Genomic DNA, 27,443 nt, shown 5'->3' with positions numbered 1-27,443 from the left:
GCACTCAACACACAGGTGCCCCTGAACTTGTTTTCCACCTGGGAGGTGCAATGCTCCAGCCCCACCTGCCTGCCCAGGCTGTGTAGCCTCAGCTTAACCAAGCTGCTCATCTACAAGAAGCTGGAGAAGGAGCTCAGCGCTGTGGTGATCAGTGTAAAAATACAGGGCTCCAAAATGATCTTGAGGTCGGACGAGATTCTGCTGCCCCCTAGTGGTCATGTGAAGACCGAACTGGCACTGACCTTCTCCTTTCAGTATCCTCACAACCTAAACAGAGCAACAAACAAGCTGGAGATCCTGCTGCGGAAGAAGCAGCGTATTAACAACCAGACCATCCCGGGTTACCAGACGCTTGCCATGGGCACCATCGAAATGGCTGAAGTAATGCAGCGACCCCTCGAGGGTGGCCGGATGCTGAGCCTCCATAGCACCATCACGGAGGCCCTGGCCCCGGTGGCTGAGGTCAACATCGCCTCCCTGTCCAGCCAGCCCATCGACCCCGAGGACAGCACCCAGCGGACCGGCCCCAAGCCCAAGTCCCGGCTTCATTATTCAGAGATGGAATATGAAGTATTCTTGGATCAGCAGGGCCACTCTGATCCCGAGCATGGCCAGGACCAAGAGGAGGAGGACTTCGACTTTGAGGAGCCCAAAATGCAGCGCCAAAGTCTAGGAAGATCGCCACTGACCATCAGACAGCAAGATGCCAACGATAAAGTTGGGGCGTGGCTGCGCAGGTTCCCAGAGTGGGAGGAAGACCTGGACCTGCAGCAGGAGTGTTTGGAGAATGTCTTTGCGGTGGAGGACTTGGATCTGTTGTACGATTCAATACAGAACACTGACAGTGGCCCATGAGTGTCCTCAGGACCCCAAAACTGCTATTGAGAAAGGCTCTCACCATCAACACCTGCCTTTCCTGGAAGACAGGACTCTGCTTCCCGGGGAGTCCACTTCCTTGTGTGCCCGACTCAGTGCTGGCCTCCCATGGGGGCACCTGACAGAACACGGAGGCCGGTCAGCCAGCCCTGGGCCCAGCTGCCAACCAACCCAGTGGCGCCAGCACTACCCTCTCGTGGTGTCCAATACACTCCATCCTCACGAGGCAGAACAGAAGAGAAAAACCAAGGACCAGTGTTGTACCAACCACCTGGGCTAACTGACTGGAAAGACTGGGCAAATACCAGCTGCCCACCTTCCTAGGCAGGGACCCCGCATTTGTCCCCACCTTCCCCTGCTGTTATAGAGCATTTGCTACGACAGGTGTGGGACCAGCCATGTACCAGGTGAGTCCCTGCCCCTGCACAGCACAGTGGTCAATTGGCCACCTGTTTGCTGTGAATCTTCAGGTCACTGCATGTCTCTAAGTGATTGTTCCCCCGAATGTGAGGCCCAATAGGGTTATTGTAGGTTCTCAGTGGGGTGCCTCTGGGTGCCTGGACAGTGGAGAGGTCTGCTGGAGGGGCTGTGTTTGAGCCAATTGGTCATTTTCTCTTGCTGTTGACAAAGTCTCTGCCAAATTTGTGATTCTCCTCAGGGCCCAGGGCTAAGCACTCGTCTCATTAGATAAAGAGATTGGAGATTCCATTATTGGTCCTGGTCCTGGATGAAGCCAGATCTGAAACCCCAGGGTTGAGCTATCTGAGATGGGGCAGGTTTGGGCTCATTTACTCAGCAAATATAGGAGAAGCCCTGCCAGGTGCAGACATATCTCTAGGCACTGCCCATAATCCAGTGCACAGAGCAGACCCCAAGCTTCTGCACCTCAGAGCTTCCTTCTAGTCGGGAGCGATTCAGTCACACTAGGCTGCACAGGCTCGTAGTGTCCACAGGAAAGCCGATGTGACGTCCTCCTGGCCTCCTCTACCGATGGCTGCATCTTCCCGTATTGTGAAGAGGATGGTGGACCTCTGCTCCAGCAGAAAATGTGATTGGGTTTGGATCAGAGCTGTGAGGGGAGTATGGGGCCTGAATTCAAGGTGCTGGCAGAACCCTGGATCCCACTCATGCTGGGATCTCTGCAAGAGGGCAGAGTTCTGAGGGCTTCTCCTAGGAAAAAGGACAGGACTCAGAGAGCTGTGCATGTGGATATGGGTGGTGTGGGTGAGTGGGGAGGTCAGTGGACAGAGTGAGCCCCTCTGAAAATTCATACCTTTCTGCTTCTAATCCCAGCCCAGTCTGCGCCCCTATTCAGGGACCTTGCTCACTAATTGGGTAGAACCTCCTCAGTGGCAGCTTGTCTGTTGCTCTCTTCTCATGGTAGTTAAATGTCAATGGAGGAGAAGAACCCCACAGGGCAGCTAGTGAATTAGGCAGCATGTAGGTGTAGCAGCCAAAGTTTGAGGTGTTAGGAGGTCTCTGGGCAGCCGGATTATCTTTGTTCACTCATTGGTCAGCTATTCCTGGAGCACCTACTGTGTGCCAATGAGTGACATGAACAGAGTAGACACCAGCCCTCCTTGTCCTCATGGAGTTTTCATTTGGGGGAGAGGGTAGTGGGAGGGGATAGGGACACTGAGAGAGCATGTCAGGTCCCCCTGAAGAAGGGGACAGGTGGTTCCCTCATTGATCCAGAGCTGTCAGTTAGGATGGCTTTCTGCCAGCCCCTCCTGGGTGACCAGGCGCGTCTCTGCCAGGACTGCCAGACTGAAGGTGGACAAGGAGTAGGTCTGGCTTGTGGATGGGCAGGAGCAGCAGGCACAGGACCCCAGGCTCTCTGAGTGGTGCTCTGGGAGGGCTGTGGGAAGGAAAGGCCAGGCCTCAGACCCTGCTCTCTACCTATCTCTCTCCCCAGGGCCATCTCCTGCATCCTGGGCATCTGGCTGGACCAGTACCCTGAAGATTTTTATTGGCCGCCAGAATTTCCCATCCTGATTTGGCCTCCACAGAGCTCACCTTTGCAGTCCCAGAGCTGCCAAACCAGGCCCAGCATCTCCACTCACAGCTGGAGCACCTGAGCCCACTGAGGCGGAGACACAGGAGGAGGAGAAGTGGGTGGTGCGTGTGAGGGGGACGGCACGTGGCTGGGCCACAATGAGAAGAGCTCCCAGAGGCTGGGCTTAGGCAGGCGCACAGAGCTACTCAGGTCAGTGCACCAGTGGCCTGTGGTCTGGAGGACTTCCTGGGGTGGGGGCTTGAGCTGGGACTTCAGTGATGGAGATGGGAGGTTCCTTCCTTGGAAGGCACACAAAAGGCAGTCATGGTGGTAACATGTTCTCTTCCTGGATCTACAGAAGCAGCTCCAGTGCAACATGAAGAAATATCTCAGAGGAAATGCCAACTCTGGTGCCCTCTCCTGAGCCAGAGCAGGCTCCAGGCACAGCTGTCACTGAGCTCCCAGATGTGGACCCACCTGCAGCTTGTGAGCCAGTTGCATCAGCTCCTGGGAGGCCTGTGGTCCCAGGTCCTGGGAGGCAGCCTGTGTCAGCTGCCTCAGCAGAGAGGACTTCCCCTCCCCAATAATCACAATTAAAAAATTTGTGTTTATCTTGCATTGTGGGTAAAATTCTAAGAATTTATAATTCAATTAGAATTTTAGTGAATTTTTCTTACAGTATTGAGTAAAATAAAATGTTTTTTAAATAAAATGTAGTAATATTATATTAAAAATAAATTTATATAAATTTTAACTATGATTCTTCAAAGTGTAAATTCCAACATCGAGTATATTCACAATTTTTCGCAGCTGTTCCATAGCATCACACTCTCCAGCTCCAGAATATTTTCAGAACCCACATCCGAGGTATGTGTCCTGACCAGGAATGAAACCTGCTACCTTTTTGTGTATGGGTGACTCTCCAGCCAACTGATGAGGCACCTGTCCAGGGCGAGAAAGAGCAATATTTTCATTTAATTTTTCATTTTGATTTAAACTGCAGTTGGGTATCTTTCACATACTTTTGGCTGATTTCTTCAGTTTGAGGCCTTTTGCCCTCTGTTCCATTGTATTGTTAGCAAATCTGAATTGTCATGGATGTCAGCTTTTTTTCATGTAAGTTGCAAATGGTTTCTCTAGCTTGCCTTTTGATGTGTGTTTTGCCAAACAGATGCATTACATTTTGATGTGTTCAAATCTGTCTTCTCTTATCATGCTCTTTGATCTTGTCTCTCACTTTGAGTGGAAAAGATGTTTTCCATCTTATGAGGAAGACAGGCTGGTTGTAGTGTTCTAACGAAGCCCTAAATCTCCGTGGTTTGCAGCAGCAAAGATTAATTTCATAGTCATAGTTAATTTCAGATGGATTGAAAAAGTGTTCCTGTGCTTTGGGTTGTTCATCTTTTTTTTTCTTGTAAGGATGCAAGTGAGGACTTCCAAGCTCTTATATGTCACAGTGGAAACCAGAAGTCAAATATTTATTTAACAATGGCTTGTGGTGGACACGACTTCCATTTCCCCCTTTCTAGCAGCTGCCAATTTCCACATCCAGCTGGTTCTGGGGGGTGTGGTTCAGGGTCCCAGAGTGGAGCTATCAGCAAATCTAACTGACCAGACCACAGTGATGATGGTTGTATGTGGACATGTGACTTCAGTGAGTTTAATAAGATTCTTTATACTAGTGACCAGAAGAACATTCTGGATGTTTTCAATGAAATTAGAGCAGCCTGCGAGTGCGAGAAAGAGACAGAGCTGTTAGCCTGGAATAGGTGGGAGCCAGTGGACTGAAGGGTCTTGGGTTTGATTCCAGTCAAGGGTACATACCTCAGTTGGAGGTTAGATCCTTGGTCCTGGTCTGGGGAAGGGAAACTTATCCGTGGGTATGACTAACAAAAACATTTTTAGTGAGAAGCATGGCACTGCCACTTGCATTGAAACCTCAGGCACGTTAGCTGAGTTCTTTAAGTCTTGTTCTTTTCATGTGAAAAATGAGTTGCAAGGATAATATTGAGTAATACAGTGCTTAACATAAGAGTTGGCATGTGGTGGGCACTCAATATATATTGCCCATCCTATCTAATAAAAGAGAAACATGGTAATTGGCGTATGACCGCTACCCTTCCCATTGGCTAATCAGCGAGATATGCAAATTAACTGCCAGCCAAGATGGCGGCCGGCAGCCAGGCAGCTTGAAACTAACATGAGGCTTGCTTGCTTCAGTGACGGAGGACTCCAACGTTCCCTGCCTGCCTTGCCGGCCTCTGAGCCTGTAGTTTCAAACATTATAACAAATATAGATGCTTAACAAAACCCCAGAAACCAGCTTTCAGCCGGCTGGGATCTCAGAGCTGGAGTTGATACAGAGTTTCGATTATAGAACCGAAACAAACCAGATACCTGCTTTCAGGAGCAGAGGCCTAAGAGCTGGAGCCTCAGAGCTAAAGCTGGCCCTGAATAAAAAATAAAAAAAGAATAAAAGGAGCAGTTGGGAGCTTCAGTCACCCGCCAGCCTGAAAACAGCCCTTAGCCCCTCACTCAGACTGGCCAGGCAACCCAGTGGGACCCCCACCCTGATCCAGGACACCCTTCAGGGCAAACCAGCCAGCCCCCACCCATGCACCAGGCCTCTATTCTATGTAGTAAAAGGGTAATATGCCTCCCAGCACTGGGACCAGCAGAGCTGAGAGGCCTCCCAGCACCAGGATCAGTGTCACAGGGGGCAGCGCCCAAACCCCCTGATCGCCCTGCAGCTCTGTGTGTAACAGGGGGCGGGGCCACAACCCCCACACCCCACGGGCCCTGCTCTGTGTGTGACAGGGTAGAGCCATAACCTCCCCATCGGCCCTGCCCTGAGTGTGAGTGTGGCGGCGCCTCAACCCCCTGATCGGCCCTGCTCTGTGGGTGATAGAGGGCGGTGCCCCAACCCCCTGATCCACCGTGCTCTGTGTGTGACAGGGTGCCGTGCACCAACTCCCCTATCGGCCCTACTCTGTGAGTGACAGGGGGGAGGTCCCCAACCCCCTGATGGGTCCTGCTCTGTGCGTGACAGGGGGCAGCACCCCAACACCCTGATTGGCCTTGCTCTGTGCCTGACAGGGGGTGGCACCACAACCTCCCCATCGACCCTGCCTTGAGTGTGACAGGGGGCAGTGCCCCAACCCCCCAATTCGGCCCTACCCTGAGCGTGACTGAGGGTGGCATCATAACCTCCCAATCCGCCCTGCTCTGTGCATGACCGGGGGCGGCGCCCCAACTCCCCAACTCCCCAGTCGGCCCTGCTCTGAGCCCGGCCAGGGGATGCACCTAGGCATTGGGCCTGCCTTCTGCCACCCGGGAGCGGGCCTAAGCCAGCAGGTCGTTATCTCCCAAGGGGTCCCAGACTGGGAGCTGGCACAGGCCGGGGACCCCCCACCCCCCCAAGTACACATATTTTTGTGCACGAGGCCTCTGGTTACTATTATAAATACATATGTATGTCAACAATCATCAGGTGGAAATACAAAGTGTAACATCAAAATAATCTAAAGCAGTAAGATGTTAACAGGAATTGCCCAGGGCCTTTCAACGCTCTATTTCTCCATTTAATCATAAATCATGGACTTACTCATTTCTGGATAGAAAGATAAACTATTGCAAAGGCACATATTCTCCCGAATTCATCTAAAATTTACTTATCTATCTATCTATCAATAAATAAAAAGAGGCAATATGCAAATTAGGCTGGGACGCCATAACAGGTCACAACCAGACAGAAGGAGGTTGCATGCACAGGTGAGGCCCAGAGCGGAGACAGAGACAGACACAGGGGGGTCGCCCAAGCCAGAGCAGACACCTGGGCTCTGGTTCCCGGAGACCCTGTAGGGAGAGTTGTTCCAGTCTCTGTAGACGGTTCAACTCTCGTGCCCGACATCTCTGGCCGTTTTCAAGAAGATCCCCTCAGGTAAGAGAAGGTGGCCTGGGTCAGACCCATTCAGGCCAGGCCAGCCTCCTCTGTGGTCCATCCCTGTGCAGCGCACATCCCTCCCCTTTCATGTGGTGGGAAGAGGAACCTGAAGGGAGAAGCGAGGGGGAGGAACAGTTTTCAGGGCAGTGGATAACGTAGAGGTCCTGCTGTGGTCACACCCCAGGGCAGGGCAGGCAGGTGGAGATGGGCTTCCAGAGGGGTCCCTTATCTGTGCCAATGGGAATCCTAGCCCTCAGGCTGTCCCGCCTTTTCCTCCAGTGGAGGTCTCAGCAGATCACACTGTGTGTGTGTCTGGAGTGGAGGGTCACAGGGTCAGAGAACCTACAAAAACAGGGCTCTGAGGCTTTCCCCCTGGTGACTGGGAACCGTCTTTATAGAACTCCGCACAGGAGACTGGACTGGAGCCGACAGGTGGGGTCCTCAACTCCATGCCCCTGCTGTGGGGGGCTGTTTCTCTCTTCTCCATGTCCCGCATGGAAAAGGAAACAGTCCATTTGCTGAGTGGAGGAGCTGGGGATTAAGAAATTAAAGAAAGACCAAGACGCAGAAATAGAGTTTAAGCTGGGGCCAGGTGGGCGCCATCCTCTCTGATGGAGAGGCGGCAAAAAACGGGCTGAGCCACACAGCAGGTTTATTTTAAAGGCCTAGATTTACATATCTAGTTCCGCCCCTGCCTGATTAACATGTCCACCCTTATTGGGGAGGCATGTTCCCAGGGCGTGACTCTGCCTGTGCTCTGAGTTCAATTGACAATAATTATAAGAAAATGCCTAGATGCCTCCCAGGCAGCCCTCTACATCTCCCCCGTTTTTGTTTTTTAAGCTACTATAATAAAAGTAAAATTTTAAACATTAATAGTATGGCTCTAGAATTAAAACAATTGCAAACAATGCAAATGCAAAAACTAAACTACATACATGTTATCATTTTCAAAATGTGAACGTTAAGAACAAAACTGGCTATTAAATAATAACAAAACAATGCCAATGCAAAACAACAATATGAGAAATCAGAACTATAAACATATTAACAGTTTTGCTACTAAATGAAAAAAATCAGTAGCTTTTGCTGCTGGTGTATATTTACTCAGAGTCCTTGGACTTGGCTGCGCAAGACTTTGCAATAGACTGGCAGCTAACAGATACTAGCATGAGCAGGAACATGGTTGAAGAAGCAGCTTCAACTTCTTGCTTTTCCACAATCTGTTGTGCTTCAGTCGTTAACTTCTTCAGATGACTCCATATTGGCACAACAGTCCCTTGCGTCTTTCAGTTTTCTTTTTCTTCCCTTTTGCTGTCATTAGGGCAGTACTTAGTCCTTTTGAGTGAATGTCTGAGTCCATTGTGGTAACGGATGTAATGCTCTGGCACCTGAATTGGCTGCATTGCTCCTTCTTCCTTGCTCTTGGTCCTGGGCAACCTGCAGCAATGCACAGGTGCTGACTGCTATCATGACAAGGCGTCTTCACCATCTCTATCTTTGAACTGTCTTTCCTGTCTTTGTGGCTGGAGCAATCTGGTCAGTTGGGATCTGTTGTTGCAGGAATCTACATGGTCTCGGAGCTGTTCTTCTGAAAATATACAAATGTATTCTCGACCAAAGGTTAATAAAGAAAACCTTACTTGGGATTTTTTCTTTGAAATGATCTTCTCCTGGCTTTCCCTGACATAATGTGTGTTTTTTTCTGGGTGTCTCGCTAACGAAAAAATTTTAATTTAGTTACAGGATTTATTTTCTTACATGGCATTTTTCCACTATATTTTTCCACTATCCCCCCCCCCTTTTTTTATTTAATTAGGAGGATTTTTTGGAAAATATATAATGCAGTCTAGATAACTTTTTTACATGTTAAGCAATTTTACCACGAAATGAAGTTTGGTTAATACTTTTTGAATAATTACTTATTTCAAGTTAGCCAAATTTAATTAATTTGAAAACTTAACAACTATTTTACTGTCAAATTTAATATTTTAACAATAATCTTAATTTACACTGTAAATATTAATTGAAAGGATCACTTTACATCCTTGAGGAGGCTTAAGCATTTCTGTTGTTAGGCTAGATTTAAATTTAGGGTCTGTTAACTAAGTCTTCATTTTTCTGGGTACCATTTTCTGCTGGACCAAGTCTCTTCTGTTATTTGGTTCCTGATCTGGGCTGTGCATGGGAAGCAAGAAGCAGCCTTGGGGACAGGAGACCTTCCTCAGAAGGGGCGAGTGTTCAAGCCCCTGCACCATTGGGGGGGTGAGGATCTGTGCCCCACCTCTGTTGAACCCCAAGTTTTCTCCTATTGGCCCCCAACTGTGCCTGTCTTAGGTCGCCCCACCCTGTGGGGTCTTACCCGTCTTTGACTACCAGCCATCTCTGGGCCAAGTAGGGTGATGTGAGGTTCAGTTTTGTCTCCTTGGTAGCCTATGTCCCTCTGGCCTCCATGCCCAGAAACTACCTTTGGATCCCCTCGCCTGCTGGCGGGGTCCTGGCATTGATCATAGGGAACCCAGGTTTCTTCTCCCGAGAGGGCCCAACTTACACCATTGGGCAAGAGACAGATCCATGGTACCAGCTTTTCATGATCTCAGTTTGAATGGAGAGCTCAGATAACAGCTGCAGACAATTGGATTGTGAGAAGAGGAAATCCTCTTGGCAAAAAGGTCAAGAGAGGTCAATACAGAATGCTTAAGTGCCTTCCCAGGGGGCCTTCCACACAGGAAGGGAATAAATCCTTTTATGTCCTTAAATATTAAATTGTTGCCTAACATTTGAAGAATTTGTAAGTTTGTTTGGGATAAATGTACAATATACTGTTTTAAAGCATCAAAATTATGAGTAAAACTTGTAGAATAATACCATGTAAGAATATTCTTTGCTCTAGGTCATGACAATTCAATTTTAAATTGGCTGTCTCAAGTTTGGAATGAGGAACCTCGTTTGCAAAAAAAGGCAATTTACAGAAACAGAGACAGCATGCCATCCAAACTACAGTTTTGGGTAAACACATTATCTAGAGTCCTTGGGTAACCCAGGTTAAACTTAGGCATGTTATCAAAATTACAGTTTTGGGTCTCGAATCTTTGGGTGACGTGGGTTAAACTTAGGCACTTTATCTAGATTACAATTTTGGGTCTCCAGAACACTGAGTTGACACACTAACTGGAGCCCTCTGACCTTGGGATAGTTGTCCTGTCCTTCCCAGGTAAAGGAAAAATGTGACTTCTAAGACCAATATGAAACTTACAATTTTTACCTGAGTTAATTGTTACCATACTTCACTTTACTGTGCCCCAGGTGGTCTCTGGGCTGTTGGTTGTCTGGTTTGTCTTCTTCCTGCTGGATTACACTTGGAGAACTTCAACTTAAAAAAGAAAACTCTTTCTTTTTTACACCAAGTAACCTATAGGATTACTTCTTGGATCTTGGCTGATAGTGCCACAAGGCCATGTATTTCAAGTCAAAGTCATTAAACATTTATGGTGACTGTACTTATTTTCAGATTTGGTATTTTAACAGCAAAGCATTAGATTATCCTATAAATATTATTGGAAGATATTTCAAAATATTAAAATTTCTCCTTTTTATTAAATTTAAAATAATATTTTTAAACAGCATTCCCTTTTGGCTTATTTGCATATACAGAGGGATCATGGGAAGCCTTCAGTAACTTTTTAGAAGAATTTTACTTTACTAGGATTCAATTGCTTACAAAGATTAGTAAATTTAGTAATTTTATGTCTGATACACGAGGTGCAAATGCTGCCCCACCTCCAGCCTAATTTAAAATGCAGCAGCATGGTGCTTTTGTTAGTTTAAATAAAGACATTGCTACAAATAAATCAATTTTTTCTTTTATTTGGCAGAAATTTCTTATGCAACCAAGCATATTATATTTTGAAATATTGCACTTGGGAAAAACTGTCAAATACACATCTAATTAAAAAATTTTTCAACATTTAAAAGCAGTTCTCAACATAATAGGATCTAGTCTTGACCATGGAATCAATTACTCTTTATTTGTTTATGATATATGTATAACTATGAGAATTTAAGATGACTTAAAAATGTCTCTTATCTACAAGCCTTTTAAGAAATATGAGCTCTATTGTTGGCCCTTATAAAGCCAACTGCTGAAAACATTGGTCTATCATACCACTGAAATTATATTAAGACCGTGATTGCTAATTTATTAAGTATTAAAAATATTTTCTTAAAAATAGTATTAAATAAATTCACGAGGCAAGCACACTTTCTGCCCCATCCGCATTTCCGTAGTAAAACTCCGCCTTAAAGCTCCACCCCTGAAATTCCACCCTGCCTCAGTGAGCAGACATTCCTATTGTGATTGGCTAAGTCAGAGGGTGGGCGGGGCCTTTGCTGTTTCAAGATGGCGGCCCCCAGGGGAGCGGCAGGCCATGCGGCCAACATGGCGGCTGCCAAGTCAGGCAGCTCAAAGTGGCGGCTGTCTACACTGTTCTTTGACAGAGCAAACCAAAACCCCTAAAAGATAGATGACCAACATTATATTTTAGACAAACAGAAATCTCATTAGCTGTTTATACCTTTTATAATTATCTTAAAGCATATCAATCAAATTTAAACTGGTTTTTGTATTAAAAAATTTTCAGTTGAGATAAAATTAATCCTCTTTTTTAAATCAGACCAATGAGTAACATATTTTGAATTCCTAATCATTTAAGAGAAAACACATTTTATTTTTTCAAAAACAAGTTATACATTAGATATTTAATTTCTCCTGATTCAAATTTGCACTTTAAACTTTCAGAGCTTACAAGTCAAATGTTAGCAGTTCTTTGATTAACTACACTTTTATATTTTTAAGAATAAATTTTAAAATCTAATAATTAACTTTAAACCATGTTTTTTCTGCACGGGGAAACTGAGAAGCGAACTTGTAGGTATTAACAAAATGACTACTGGCGGAAAGCTGATTTCAAAGGAGCCACCTTTTGGCCGCTTGACCTTTTCTTGGAAGGTCTCTAGCAAAAGGTGTAGCCATTGAAATGCAAATTAACATTCCTAAAGATGGCTGCTGGCAGGAATTGGATTACCTACATGCTAGGGGAAGGGCGTGTCTACCCCTCCTTCCATTAAAAAAAGTATGTAGCTTTAAACTTTTTCAATGGCAAGAAAAGAGACTTTTACATTTAAGGATACATATCAAATAAAATATAAAGCATTTTCAATTAATAGATTAACTTCTATCATCTAGACTTCATACTAGGCATACACAGATCAACATTTCAGTATTATAAATCTCAATACTTTTATATGATTTGAATTTAAAAGTTTTAAGTTTCCAGCCAATAAGCCTGGCATAACTGCTAAATTTCAAAATGGCCACAATTTTCCTGCTGGGGAAGTCAAGAAATTTCAAAAGAGCTACTTTAGATCGCCTTGGGAAACCAGCCTGTATTTCTTTCTCAGGTTCATCTTTGCCATTTTTAAGACCAAAACAGTCTCGGGTTTTTATTCTGTACACAGCAAAAAATCAAGTCCAGCTCAAAACTATGCGCGCTCGTTTTTAAACTGGCCTTTTCCCTTTACATGTGCACAGAAATCCCAGATGCATTTATGAATTTGTAAAAGCTTTAAGTCATTAGCTGGAAAAAAAGGATAAAGATGGCGAAGATGAGGCGAAGAAGTGGCTTTCTTGGGGAGTGACGTCCATATTGGATGACCGCGTGAGCTTCCCCCACCTCGTTTCTTAGGGGGAAGACTCAGTAATGGTCTGGCATTTACTCTTTTTACTTTATTTTTCAATTTTTATTTATTTTTTTTTAAGGAAAGAAAAGATTTTTTAAGATAAAGAATCATTGGCAGTTGCTGAGAAATTCCTTTAATCCTTTTCTACTTGGTTACAAGTAGTTTACACGTGGAGGCAGAGGAGGTGCAGATGGTATTCTTAGAGACTCGCGCCATTCCACTCCAGACTGTAAGGCCATGGCTGCACCCCACTTAGACATTCTTAAACTCTCCTGTGCTGAATCAAGACCACCACCGATTAAAATAGGAATTTCCTCTGGACTTTTTGCTGAGTATTGGTCACACAACTGCTTTCTAACCTTTTCACAGGTTTCATCAACAAAGCTTAAGAAAGAAATCAAGAATTTGACTATAATTAACAGAGCATAGTTTAAAGCATTTTTTGGAGGATTACCCACGTTTTACACCTAGCTATTTCATATCAATTCACAACAATACACTCCCCTTACCTTATTCCTTTGAATCTGTGTGCACACGCTTCTGGGAGTGACCCCCTCGCTTTCTTCTCTTGCCTCCGTACTCAGTCCCTGTTCGGGGGCGCCAAATGTGGGGGGCTGTTTCTCTCTTCTCCATGTCCCGCATGGAAAAGGAAACAGTCCATTTGCTGGGTGGAGGAGCAGGGGATTAAGAAATTAAAGAAAGACCAAGACGCAGAAATAGAGTTTAAGCTGGGGCCAGGTGGGCGCCATCCTCTCTGATGGAGAGGCGGCAAAAAACGGGCTGAGCCACACAGCAGGTTTATTTTAAAGGCCTAGATTTACATATCTAGTTCCGCCCCTGCCTGATTAACATGTCCACCCTTATTGGGGAAGCATGTTCCCAGGGCGTGGCTCTGCCTGTGCTCTGAGTTCAATTGACAATAATTATAAGAAAATGCCTAGATGCCTCCCAGGCAGCCCTCTACACCCTGCAAGAGGCACAGATACCTGATACATCCACAAGTATGCAGCATGACCTCAGGGTGAGTGTAGGGGCCCAGTTGACCCAAATTCCAGAACCCCAGGGAGTCAACAGGACCTGAGTTCCAGAAGGCTCCCTGCTACTCCCCTGAGATCCCTCTTAATGTCCAGTTTTCAAAGGAATCTGTGTCCCCATCTCCTCCAGGTCAGGAGCTAGGTTCTCCCTGGGCTGCACAACATACCAAGATGGGGACCTGTTATCAGGGCTGGCGATCCATCTCTTCACTGCTGTGGGACCTGGATTTTATAACCTTCTGTTGCCATGACAACGGTGCCACCCTGAACATACCACATGTCCTAATGTCCAGACCCTCTACCCCAGGAAAAGCCTCTGTGTCTCATCTTACATTGGGATGTTCTGTCAGAAATCGCACGGGTGACACTGTTAATACAAGCATGTGCTGTCTGTCCTCTGCTAAGAAAATGACCTAAGATACCAATGTGTTTCCTATTCCTCACCTGCAATTCTACTCTTCCTGCCAAGAACCTTTTCTCTTGTCAATGTGGAAAACTTTCAAAGCTGTGAAAAAGTATTGTGTGTTGTTTTGAACCAAAGTGTCAATAATTGCGGGCGGGAAAATATCAATGGGTTGAGAGAATGCTCAGAGAATGACAATTTTTCATCTTATTTTATAAGTTACAAGCAAAGTGCAGACTTATGTGGGTTACATGAAATCCATGGAGAAAGCAAAGTGGGGAACTTCTGTGATTGGCTAAATGGTAAAATGATAGGCACATATTTCTTTTGTAATGGTGGATGTAGGATAGTTTCAAGTCAACAATGAACTCAATAACAACAAAGGGATCTCTGATCTCCCCCAGAGCACAGAAGGGTGCCTGTGCATGAGGTGTCCAAAATAAGAAAAATTCCTTTGATAATCCAAAGCTATGTTATCATAGATGCAAAAGGGCCGTACACAGGCTCAGTTAAGGTAAGATTGACCTTTGTCAGGGAAGATGCCAGACTAGGACATGACTACTCACCATGATTTCCTTTCAGTTAGTGTTTTAATTTCAGACCATCCTTTGTAGTTCCTTAAAGTCTCTGAGTTTGCAAGGCCTCCACGCAGGACTTCCCTGAGCTAGTCAGGTTAGCATGGGGCCCCTTTTTTCGTCCATACATATTCCTTTTGTTCATAAATTAATAGAAATTATGCATTGATGATCCATGTTAGTGTTTTGTCTTGCTGAACAATGGACCATTGGGGATGATGCAAGACTGTAACCTTAAATGGCATTCAAGGTGGAATTTTTATTATTATTCAAAATAGAAAGGCAGGTGAATGGGAGACCATGAGATCCTATATGTTCTTGTTAAAAAATATTCTGTATCAATTTTAAATTTTGAGCTACCATGTGCAGAGTCCTCTTGCTGCTTGTCTTAGTTTTGGTATTTTGCATCTAGTATAACATTTACATTCCAGGAACAAAAGCAACAGCATTAAAGCAGTACCACCATTTAGGAATAAAACATGTCTAGTGCTAGACTGAGGGGAATAACCATCCCAACCATCCAAAAATCACTTTCCAGGTATTATCATAATTGTTTATTAAGATAATTATATGTTTTCCTTCTTCATCCACTGTCCCTTGTACTTATGCTATGTTTGGCTAGATGAATTAAGACTCTCTCCTCTTTTGTTATCATAATTGATCATCAGAATGTAATTGTCTAGTAGGTAGGAAAAGGTAGCAGGTATCCAAATTCAACTTTTCATATTTAATAAGGGAGGGGTCTGGGGAGATAGTTATTATTTCCATTAGAAAACCATAAGGAGGGTAATAACTATATAAAATCATCTGATGTACATTTAATCATAACAATGAAGTGTTGTAGGAACAAGATTTGAGCAGCAGTAATTTGTCAGCATCCAGGCCTTGCTGACGTCTTCTGAAAGCTGTAAGCCCCCATGGCCAGTGGTTTCTGGTCCTTGAAAAGTCTTCAGTGTCCATGGTGGATGGAGGCCAGTGTCAGAGACAGATGTCCATCTGTGGTTAGGCCTCTGATAAGGTACGGTCCTTTTTAACACGTTGGAGAGAGTCTTTAATGAATGTGTTTCAATAAACAAAAATGTCCTGGTTGTAGGTTTTGGTCTTTGACATCTTTGTCTCTCGGGAGTATGTGAAATGAATGTCACTAATTTATCAGTCCCGATAACCTTAGTGAGTCATGGATAGTAATGTGGGATGTCTGCTTCTAGTTTTCCTTATATTTTGAAAACAAAAATTTTAAAAGTCAGCAGTATTTTAGACAGAGTCATAACAACAATAATCATCTTCACTTCATTTAGTCCCATACCCATTTTTTTGTTTATCCTGATTATTTGCCAGTATTTTCATAAATTCAGTTATTCCTTGGAGTCCTATACTTCTTCATTCAGTTCAAAGATGTGACCTGCTTAGAAACCTTAATTTAGAGTAAGTCAGAGTTATTTTCATGGATTTTTCTAAAGATGTAACATATTTGAAAATACAGTAGAGTAAAACAATAACTTTCTATGAATGAGAAAACAAAGTGGCATGGTTATAGATTTGATTATAATGCAATTGATAAAAAAAAACTTTGCTTGTTTAGTAAGCTTTAACATTTTAAGAGTATAATTTTTGGAAAAGAATAATTACTGTAAAATGAGAGAGCATAATATAAAATATATGTAAGTACATGTATATTTAGATTCAATACATAATTTCAATATAGAAGAACAAATACTATGTAAGATTTTAAAACATTGTCCATGGCTTCTTGTATTGAGCATTAGAAATAATTCATAAACTTCCAATGTTTGCGCCACAAATATCTGGAGTCCCACTGCCAGACGCCCTCACAGGGAACCATCCCTCTTGGCTGGACTGGTGTCGCTGACAAGTGAACTGTTACACCTGAGAGCTTCCTATTTGAACTTTTCTTTGAATCTTGGTGGGTCCCTCATACAGCAGGTTGAAATCTTTAGAACATCCATTTTAATGAAAGCATATGTCCACAAATAGATTAGTCATTTTTATTTTTTTTTATTTAGCGAAGCTTCCCATGTAATTTCAAGCATGTAAAATAGGCCTAATTTAGTTTAAAAACATTCCTTCAATAAGGATACAGAACAAATCCTTGAAGTCTTCCAGGGCCCATTGGAATTAACTCAAAGTCATTCTTTTGTCTAAATTACAGTGGTTCTCAACCTTCTGGCCCTTTAAATACAGTTCCTCATGTTGTGACCCAACCATAAAATTATTTTCATTGCTACTTTATAACTGTAATATTGCTACTGTTATGAATCGTAATGTAAATATCTGATATGCAGGATGGTGTTCGGCGACCCTTGTGGAAGGGTCATTCAACCGCCAAAGGGGTCGCGACCCACAGGTTGAGAACCCCTGGTTTAAAAAGTCTCTTAAACTGGAAACTTTGTGAAGGTTGCAAATATACATACACAAAAGCTTACAGCCTGGACTTTTTGTAAATCGAAATAAAGCAAACACAGACTTATGGTAATAACTCTAAAAGACATTAATCACACTTAGAAATAGTTTTAATATTAAATATTTTGTCCAGACTACAGAATTCGCCTTAATTTACATAAGTATTTAATCTTTTTAGGCCAATAAAAGACTATATACTAGTAATGCCATCTGGAGGCTGAAAATTCACCATATATACACATAGATGAACACATCACATACACACCATACACATAATTTGAATTACTAATTTTTACAGAGAAAATGCAAGAATATTTTTTATAAAGTTAAAACTTTCACAAAATTTTATAGCCTGTACCCCCTTTTACAAACCTTTTCTCAACTTTCACAAACCTTCTTACCCATTCAGAAATAACTCTCCTTACAGAAACTTACATTTGTCCTTTTCCTTCAAATATGACTCTCCCTACCTCAAGCCTTTCATTATCACAACTATGTAATTTCTCCAACTTACCTGGAACTTTTAACTCTTAGGAGCCTTAATTTCCCCAATGATAAGCACAAAAGGGAACAACCAGCATGCCTTAGATTGACGTCAATGAACATATTTTAATCACACTCTCACTTCCAAGAAACACATCTTCAACCAAACACAAGTCATTATACCAACAGCTGCAAATCCATTTTATAAACCTTCTGTATTAAAAAACCCCAAAGCAGGTTAACTTGCCTTGCAATAAATGTTTCAGTATTTCATGTTATTTCAAAATATCTAGTTATTCAATAACTTTCATTAAAATTTACCTAGTTAGAAAGAAATAGTTGAAATAAGCTAAAGTGATTTGTGTAGTTGGGGAGGGATTTTTTTTTTTTCTTTTGGGATAAGACATACCTTCCAGAGAATTGTAGTTTTATTTTAAAAAATGAACTCAGGTATTATCACTTCAAAGGTTCTGGGACTTTGGTTGCATGAAGCAAATCCTATATAATAAAAGGGTAATACGCAAATCGACCTAATGGCAGAACAGTCACTATGATGCACACTGAACACGAGGGGGTAGACACTCAACACCGGAGCTGCCCCCTTTTGGTCAGTGCACTGGGGGTGGGGGGTTGGGGGGAGGTGAGGAGCGGGCCTAAGCCGTGAGTTGGACAGCCCCTGAGGCCTCCCAGACTGCGAAAGGGCGCAGGCCTGTCTAAGGGACCCCACCCCCACCCCCAGTGCACGAATGTCCTACCCTGGGCCTCTAGTTATCTATAAGTTTCTGAAATGAATTAGGGGGGTGGTTTGGGGAAGGTAAAAGGATTTTGTGGGCTTTGAATTGCTTCTGCAGCCAAACCTCTGGCCCCTTGAAAACTTCATTTATAAAACAAGGATAGTCATTTTCAATACCCCAGGGACTGGGTTGCCACCCAAATGTTGGCAAGGGACTGACAAATTCATTTGTCCATTTTTGGAATGTTTCTTTCAATTTGGGAACATTTTTCTAGCTCCCAGAAAGCACACACCTCTGAGAGGTATAAAGGCTTTCAGGTATATGAAACCTCTGTCCATCTCCCTTGGGAATGAAATACAGGTTCTAGCTGCATGATAGTCTTAAAACTAATGGTGCCAATCCTCTCTATTACCCACTCTATACTGGGACCAGGTAGGTGGTGTAACAAAAGAAGATTGGCTTCTTTTTTTGAGTTTCTCAGGGTCAAGTTTCTCCCACTTGGTGAATATGTACTCCATAAGAGGACTCTCAAGTCACTGTGGGCTGGTTCCGCATCTATAGAGAGACATATGAGCAAGCCCAGTGTTAGAGACATGTGTGCATGTCTCTGAGATGTCCGGAGACATTCTGAGTAGGGTGGGTACCCTGTTAAGCCATCTCTCAGGCTCTCATGGAAGGTACTAATAAAGAAAAGATGATTAGCAAACCTTTGGTCAGTCTCAAGGTTAGTTTCCTCATGGAAGGTTCCTTTAAAATCATTACTTTCCATTTTGGTTCACTATCTGGTTCATTTATTCTAAATGTATAACTATTCTGGGAAAAGATATGTAGGCATCACTGATTTCATATAAAAGAAAAAAAAAAACCCTCACCTATCAGGTGAATTGGGAAAGATTTGATTAGCAAACTATATATGTATATGGGTCCATAACAACCCCTAGTTGAAAGGAAACAGGTTTTTAATAAAAAGCAGACATTTTTGTACAGAAGGTTTAGTCAGATGGAGAAAGCAATTAGTGGGTGCGGTTAAGAACAATAAGATAGCGCCAGTATCTACAGGAGTCTTAGTAGCTTCCCTTTTTATGATAATTTCAAGTTCTCCCAAACTAACAGTGAGAAGGGGAAACACCCTTGGAGCAACCCTATGCTTCTTATGTTTGTTTACTTTTTCTAAATCCTATTTCAGTTTCCTATAATCCCTAAAGTGGGCAGACTTCTCTATAGAAGTTTTCTTACAACCTTATTTAGTAATTCTCTTGCTTTTGCTCCCAGAAACCAGGAGTATATTAATTGTGATAGGTTAGAATAGCCATGATTACACGTTCAAACAGTGACATTTCTCTGTGAGCCAATCAGGGCCATAGAGAAAATGGAGAACGATTGCTGGTTCTGCTCTGGCTGAGAGCAGCTTTTCTCCAAAGGGAGCTGGTAGAATTCCTATTCTCATTTCCCTTAAGTCAGTAGGGAGGGGTAGTGGAGGAGACAGAAGGGGAAGGAAAAGGGAAGGGAAAGAACACGTGTGGACAAGGAAGCTCAGAGAGCAAAAGATGTAGTGGATGTGCTATAGAAGGGGGAGAATGGGTTGTTAGCATTTATTCGCTTCAGGAGAGGTCAGAGATAGTCTCTAAAATTTCTCATTAATTTATTTTTTAAAAGAATTTTCCGTGCTTCTCCTTAGAAGCTTCTAATTTCCAAATCAAGATATGCTTTCTATTCAGTCATTTTCATTTTGGGGCCAGCATACTTCTAGTTTTCTTTTTTTTTCTGCAAAAAATATATTTATCTTGGCCATTTTTCAGTTGATATTTTCAAGTTAAATCTGCCCATTTCTGTAAAGCACTTGCAAGAAAAGGCTTCCTATCAGGGGCTAATGAGGGCTGGAGTCTGGGAGGTCCTAGCCCTGGGGGCACAACTTCCCATGTTAATTACAGGTGTATTTGTTTTTATTGTTATTGTTGTTATTTTATATTTGCAGAATCTGAGCAAGTTTTCCAGGGATGTTATGGAGTGGGTCGAAGTGTGCTGCTCTGGGTTGAGCTCCATTATGCTCACACCCCTCTTATGTGCCTCGGCTTCTCTCCCAGTTATCTAAGGTGACCTGAAGGCCTATAGCCAGTTTGGCTCCATGAGTAGAATGCAGGCCCTGAGAGGTCCTGGGTTTGATTCAAGGTGAAGGGCATGTACCTCAGTTGCAGCTTGATCCCTGGCCCTTACTGGAGCGCCTGGGGGAGGCAACCAATCTATGTCTCTCTCTCATTCTCTCTCTCTGTATCTCCCCCTCCTTTCCTCTCTCTCTAAACCCATGGGGAAAATATACTCGAGTGAGGATAAATAAATAAATAAAAATAAAAACCTCAGGAAGGGCTGGGAACGCTGGTGGACCTAACCTTATGGGCTCTCCCCAGAGGAGCCAGTCAGGTGAATTACAGTTGAGTTGGAATTTCCCTATGGGGCTCCTGCTTGGCATGAGGAATGACCTCTGACACCTCCACAAAGATTCTTAGTTGCTTAAGAACAGGCAAGATTCAGGTCAGAAGGAGGATGTGTGCCTTCGGAGCTGAGTAAGTTCAGCTCTCACTTACACAGTGAAGGTTTTTTGCTCAGACTCTCAGAAAGTAAATCCAAATGAAAACCCAGAGTCAAAAACCAGCCACCCATGTTTCCTCTGGTCTCTCCTTAGCCTTGATTCTGTCAACACTTAACCTTAGATCCACCTTGTGGATTTAAAAATACAGCTGAACTAAAGTCGAACCCACTATCACAAGCAAAGGAAGGTTCTGGATTCAGGAGACAACTTAGCCAAATGCACCTGACAGGCAGGGAACTGGAGGCCCAACGGGCCCTTTGCTGGATCCCAGCACCGGGTCTGGGTCTGCATGGCGGTCCTGTGTGACCTTTGGAATCCTGCCACAGTAAGCCAAGTAAATAGCAATGTAAGCAGCATTCAACCCTGTGCAGAATTTTTGTGAGTTTATTGGAGCCGAACTGTCAACAGTGGTCGGAAAACAAAATCTCACTGTATTGAGGTAGTGCTCCAAGAATGGCAGGATTGCACCTGCTTTTACACATACAATCAAAAGTGGAGATGTATGTGGGTCACATGAAATCCATTGCTTAGGGAGGCAGGAGAAAGCAAAGCAGGGAAATCTCTGGGATTAAATAAAAAGTAAAACGAGAGACACATACCGCTCTCATACAGGAGCACACAGGATAGTGAGCAATGAACTCAATAGCAATGAGCAGCTTTGTGGTCTCTGCCGAGCACAGAGCAGTGCCTGTGCTCCCAGGTGACGAGAAAAAGGAGAATTCCTTTAACATTCCAAAGGTATGTTAAAACAGATGCCCAAAGACAACAGACAGGCCCAGTTAAGGTAAAGGTTGACCTTTGTCAGGGAAGACACTGGCCGAGCACATGACTACACACCATAAACTGTGTTTAGGTAACAAGTTTTAATTTCAGGCTAACTTTGTGGTTAATTTCGGTCTCTGAGTTTGAAAGGCCACCATGCAGGCCTTACCTGTGCGAGTCACAGATGAGCGTGTGACTATTTGTCATTTACTCTCTCCTTCGATCACCTGTGCCCCACCTCTTGCCACCAATCTTGTCCCTCCTCTGTCCCACCACAGGGGGACAAACCAGCAAGTACCTGTACGCTGGAAGCAGCTGAAGCTTCCTCGCCACCCGAGGGCCTGGCCCGCTCGCCCACTGTGCTCAACACACCAGTGCCCATGACTTTCTTGTCTACCTGGGAGGTGGACTGCTCCAGACCTGGCTGTGTGCCCAGATTGTGCAGCTTCACGTTAAAGAAGCTGGTGGTCTTGATGGGGCTGGAGAAGGAGCTCGTCTCCTTGGTGATAGCAGTGCAGATGCAGGGCGCCAAGGGCATCTTGAGATCCCATGAGATTGTGCTGCCCAGCAGCGGACCAGTGGAGACTGACCTGGCGCTGACCTTCTCCCTGGAGTACCCCCACTTCCTCAAGAGAAAAGGCAACAAGCTGCAGATCATGCTGCGGCAGAGGAAGTGCAATCACAACCGGACCATCCTGGGCTATAGGACACTGGCCACAGGGGCCGTCCACATGGCGGAGGTGATGCAGCGACCACCTGAGGGTGGCCGGGTGCTGAGCCTCAGCAGCAGGATCCAGGGGTCCTCCATCACGGTGGGTGAGATCTGGATCTCCTCCCTGTCCAGCCAGCCCATCGACGACGAGGATGGCAGCATGCAGGCCAGCCCCAAGGCCAAGTCCATGGATAGCCACATGGAGGTGAAATCTGAAAGCTTCCCTGAGCTGGACGCCAGCTACTATCTCACACATAGGCAGGACCTGGAAGAAGCTGACTTTGACCTTGGGCAGCCCAAGAAGCAGCAGCGATGCATGCAACAAAACTTGAAGCAGAAAGTCATGGCACTGCTTCCCAGGTCCCACATGTCAGAAGAGGTCCTGGACTCGGAACAGGACCCTAAGGAGCATGTCCCTGAGGTGGAGGAGGACCTGGACCTTCTCTATGACACCCTTCAGAATCCCAGCGACAGTGGCCCAGACATGGAGGACGATAGCAGTATCCTCAGCAACACCAAGCCCAAGACTAGACAATACTTTGAAGGCCTGGCACATTCCAGCTGGCAGACGGAGATGAGGAGCTTACACAGTGCCCGGAGCCAGAAGGAGCCTCCTCAGCCGGCCAACATGCCCGGGAAGAACCAGGGCCAGGGCGGCAAGCTGTTCAGTGGCAGTGCCTCTGACTCGATGGCCTACAGCACCCCACCCACCAAGGTGGTCAAGAGCTGGATCTTCTCCCAATCGAGCCAGACCGTCAACCACCTGGACAACACCATGCCGGCCAGCACCGAGGCGGAGGCCACGCATAACTTCTCTGAGGGACAGTCTGAGATTGTCTGCTCTGAGCTGGAGGTCAGCTACAATGCCGCCTACAGGCATGACCTGGACGAGGATGACTTGGACCTGGAGAAACCGATAGGAAGGAGGAGGTCCACCATCAAGCAACAGCACTACCAGCAGAGAGTCGCAGAGTGGCTGCACAGGTACCAAATGACGCTGGAGGTCCTGGACTCGGAGCAGGAGTCTGAAGAGGAAGTCCCCGATGTGGACAAGGACCTGGCCTTTCTGTTTCAGAGCGTGGTGTGCCCCATGGACAGTGCCTCAGACATGGAGGATGATAACCTTCTCCCAACCCCTCCCATGCCTGAGCTCATGTCATATTCTGAAAGCCTGTCCAGCCCAGATATGGAGGAGGACGACAGAGTCCTCAGGACCCACAGGCCCAGATTATACTGTTAAAGCCTTTCAAGCGACAGTGGCTCCGACTGTGTGGCCAACAGCATGCCCAACCCTGGGGAGCAGCCGGCACAGCCTGGGGACAGCCCGGAGGCAGGGACCTGTGCCCAGGACATGCTCACTAAGCGGCGCACCACCAAGACTAAGTCTCTGGTCATCCCTTCCAGCAGCTCCAAGGGGAAGCAGCCCGCCCGCCGGGGCTGGAGCAGGTCCCTGAATGAGTCGGCCAACAGCCTGATCAAGGAGCGCTGCCCAGTCCCACAGAGCCAACTGCAGGTCTACAGCAAGACTGTGTTCGACCAACTGAACCACAGACTCATCTCCAACGACTATCTGCCCAAGAACATCATCCTCATCAACACCTCCGACAGGCAGGGGCAGTCCCTGTCGGACGTCGTGCAGCAGCACACGCTGCCCGTCGTGTGCACCGCCTCCATGGTGGATGTCTAGGAGGTCTACAGCTCCATCATCTCCTGGATACAAAGGTACCGCAACTGCAAGACCGAGGCCACCATGCCAGTGAAGATCGCGGTGGCGGGGGATCAGCACTACTTCAGCACCGTACTGCGGGTCTTTGTGGAGCAGCTGTCCCACAAGGCCCCGGACTGGCTGGACTACATGTGCTTCCTGGTCATCCCGCTGGGTTCCCACCCCTTGGCCAGGTACCTGGGCTCCGTGGATTGCCGCTACCACAAACTCTTACGGGACTTGGCCTGGTGGGAACTGTTCTACCACCTGGAGGCCCAGGATGCTGTGCAGAACATTGTGTTGAAAATCAGAGAGTACCTCACAGGGGCCAGCTGTGTCCTCCAGCTGCCCATCGCAGAGGCCATGCTCATCTCTAAGCCGAAGAGCCCGGAAGAGCTGTCCTCGCAGAAGTTCATTCCCTTTGTGGGGGCAGTGAAAGTTTGAAGAGTGGAGCCAATTTCAGCCACGTCAGGAGACTCAGCTGAAGCCGTCCCCTCATGCTCCAATGTGCTTCTGTCCACCGCCAGGGAGGCCACACACAAGCTAATTTCCTTGTCGTCAGTGAGTGGGGGCCTGTCCTCCCCCGGCCAGAGTGTGGGTGCTGAGCTGATGGAGCTGCAGGTGGATTACTGGACGGCAGCCCAGCCCACAAACAGGAAGCAGAGTGGGGAGAAGGAAGACCTGCGTGCCACCAAAAACACACTCTGGTGCACCTTCCGGTCTCTCCAGGTCAGTAGGCTGCCCAGCAGCGGCGAGGCTGCAGCCACGCCCACAATGGCCATGACTGTGATCACCAAGGAGAAGGAAAAGAAGGTGCTGTTTTTGTCGCAGAAGGACAAGGGCACGGACTTGGAGCCCAACAGCCAGTGCATCAAGGGCATCGGCCACTTGGTCTGCTCAGCCAAGAACCAGGAGCACAGGCAGCGGGTCCTCATTGACGGCGTGGAGTGGAACGACGTGACGTTCTTCCAGCTGGCAGCCCAGTGGTCCTCCCACATCAAGCACTTCCCAGTCTACATCTTAGAACACAACAATTCCACCTGCTAGCCCCGCCCCTCCCCCTGCCCTTCATTCTGCCTGGGCCAAGCCCAGGAGGACCCAGCTGCTTTCTGTGAACAGTTCAGTTTACTATAGACACAGACCCTGGAAACATAGAGAAACTGTTTTGAGTTTGAATGCGCTCACAGCCTGGAACCTAAGGGAGTTAGCCTCACTCAGACCCCCAAATGCTCTGTTTAATAACCAGAAAGCTCCAGCAGATGGGAGTCAGGAGATCATAGTTGAGATGGAGCATCATGGAAGGTGTGTTTTGGCCTCAAAACCCCCAGCACTGTCAGTGAGAAGGGTTGTGGCCTTGGAGACCTGCCCTTCCTGGAAACCAGGGCTCAGCTTAACCCTGGGCGAGGGCACCAGCTTGTGCCCAGACTCAGAGCTGGGCGGCCAGAGGCAAAGGGCTGGCCTCCCATTGGGGCATCCGGAGCACAACATGGAGGCCAGCCAGCCCAGCCTTGGACCCCAGCTGCCAACCAACCAAGTGGCCCCAGCACCATCCACTTATGGTTCCCAATGAACTCCGGTCTCACATGGCGACATAACAAAAAAGAGCTGTACGGTGCAGATCACACAGGCACACGGGGTGGAAACACCGGTGCCCTCCCTGCTGAGCAGCGACCCAACTTCGTCCCTACCTCTTCAGGTTACCACAGACCATTTGCTGCCACCCAACAGCTGTACCAACTATTTACAAGGTGAGCAACCTGCCCCTCCACAGCACAGTTGTCATTTGGCCCCTTGCTGGCTGTGAACACTCAGATCACTGCATCCCTCTGAGTGTTTGTTTCTAAGAACATGAGATGAATCAAGTAGCAACCTCATAAGGTTTATGTATGGACACTGTAGAGTGCTCCCCTAAAGCTTTCTCTGGGTGCCCAGATAGAGGATAGTTCTGCAGCAGGGCTGTGGTTGTGCTAATTGGTCCTTTCTCTTACTCATATGTGATGCTTTCGGGACCCAGGTCTAAGCTCTTTTCTCATGTCATAAAGAGACTGGAGGTTCTGTTATGGGTCCCTGTCCTGGCTGAAGCCAGAGCCGAAACCCCAGGGCTGAGCAGTGGGGCCCAGGGTCACCCAACTATCTATGATTGGGCTGGTTAGGGCTCATTCATTCATCAAATATATCAGAGTCTTCCAGGTACAGACACTTCTCTAGGCACTGACCATAATCCAGTGCACAGAGCAAACCCTAAGCCTGTACCATAGAGCTTCCCTCTAGTCGGCAGTGATTCAGTCACACTAGGCTGCACAGGCTCGGAGTGTCCGCAGGACAGCCGATGTGACATCCTCCCGGCTTCCTCTCCCTATGGCTGCATCTTCCCGTATTGTGAAGAGGAAGGCGAACCTCTGTTCCAGCAGAAAACGTGAGTCGGTTTTGGATCAGAGCCATGAGGGTAGTATGGAGAGTGTGAATTCAAGGTGCTGGCAGAACACTGTATCCCACACATGGTGGGATTTCTGCAAGAGGGCAGAGGTCTGAGGGCTCCTCCTAGAAAAAGACAAGAGTCAGAGAGCTGTGCATGTGGATTCGGGTGGTGTGGGAGAGGAGTAGGAGCTCAGTGGTGAGTCAGCCTCTCAGAAAATTCATAGTCTTCCAATCCTAATCCAAGTCTGCCTGCACCCCTAATCAGGGATCATGCTCACTAGTTTGGTAGGACCTCCTCAGGGCAAGCTTGGCAAGTGTACCCAGCCCTGAGGGAGTTGAGTTTCAGTGGGAGGCGAAGAACCCCACAGGGATGCTAGTGAATTAGGGAGCATGTAGGCGCAGGAGCCAAAGTTTGAGGTGATAGGAAGGCCCTGGGAAGTCAAGGATGGAGACAGAGTTCATTTGTTCGCTCATTGCTCAGCTATTTCTGGAGCACCTACTGTGTGGTAATGAGTGACATGAAAAGAGTGGACACCAACCCTCCCTGTCCTGATGGAGTTGACATTTCGGTGGGAAGGTATCAGAGGGGTCAGGAACACTGAGAGAGCATGTCAGATTCCCCTGAAGAAGGGGACAGGTGGTTCCCTCATTGATCCAGACTCTCAGTTATGAGGGCTTTCTGCTAGCCACTCTTGGGTGACCAGGCACGCCTCTTCCAGGACTGCCAGGTTGAAGGTGGACAAGGAGTAGGTCTGGCTTCTGGACAGGCAGGCGCAGCAGGCACAGGACCCCAGACTCTCTGAGTGATGCTCTGGGAGGGCCGTGTGGAAGGAAAGGCCAGGCCTCAGACTCTGCTTTCAACTTATCTCTCTCCCCAGGGCCATCTCCTGCATCCTGGGCATCAGGCTGGACCAGCACCGCCAGAATTTCCCAGCCTGATGATGCTGTTGGCTTCCATACAGCTCAACTTTCCAGTCTCCTACCTGCCAAAGCAGGCCCAGTGCCTCCATTCACAGCGGGAGCACTTGAGCCCACTGAGGCTGAGACAGGAGGAG

At 46.4% G+C, this 27,443-nt stretch overlaps 1 protein-coding gene across 1 annotated transcript; it reads left to right on the top strand.

The window, feature by feature from the left end:
* Nucleotides 1–21,439: 21,439 nt before the first annotated feature.
* LOC132219262 (phosphofurin acidic cluster sorting protein 2-like) lies at nt 21,440–25,017 on the top strand. Its single transcript, XM_059671641.1, is given in 3 exon segments — nt 21,440–21,529; nt 21,832–22,928; nt 23,523–25,017. Coding segments are annotated over 3 exon segments (2,682 nt in total).
* Nucleotides 25,018–27,443: the final 2,426 nt, after the last annotated feature.

Source organism: Myotis daubentonii, chromosome 16 (genome assembly GCF_963259705.1).
Source record: "Myotis daubentonii chromosome 16, mMyoDau2.1, whole genome shotgun sequence".
In the NCBI taxonomy this organism is placed as follows: Eukaryota; Metazoa; Chordata; class Mammalia; order Chiroptera; family Vespertilionidae; genus Myotis; species Myotis daubentonii.
Note: the sequence above shows the minus strand (reverse complement) of the source record. Positions and strands in the feature narration are given on the sequence as shown.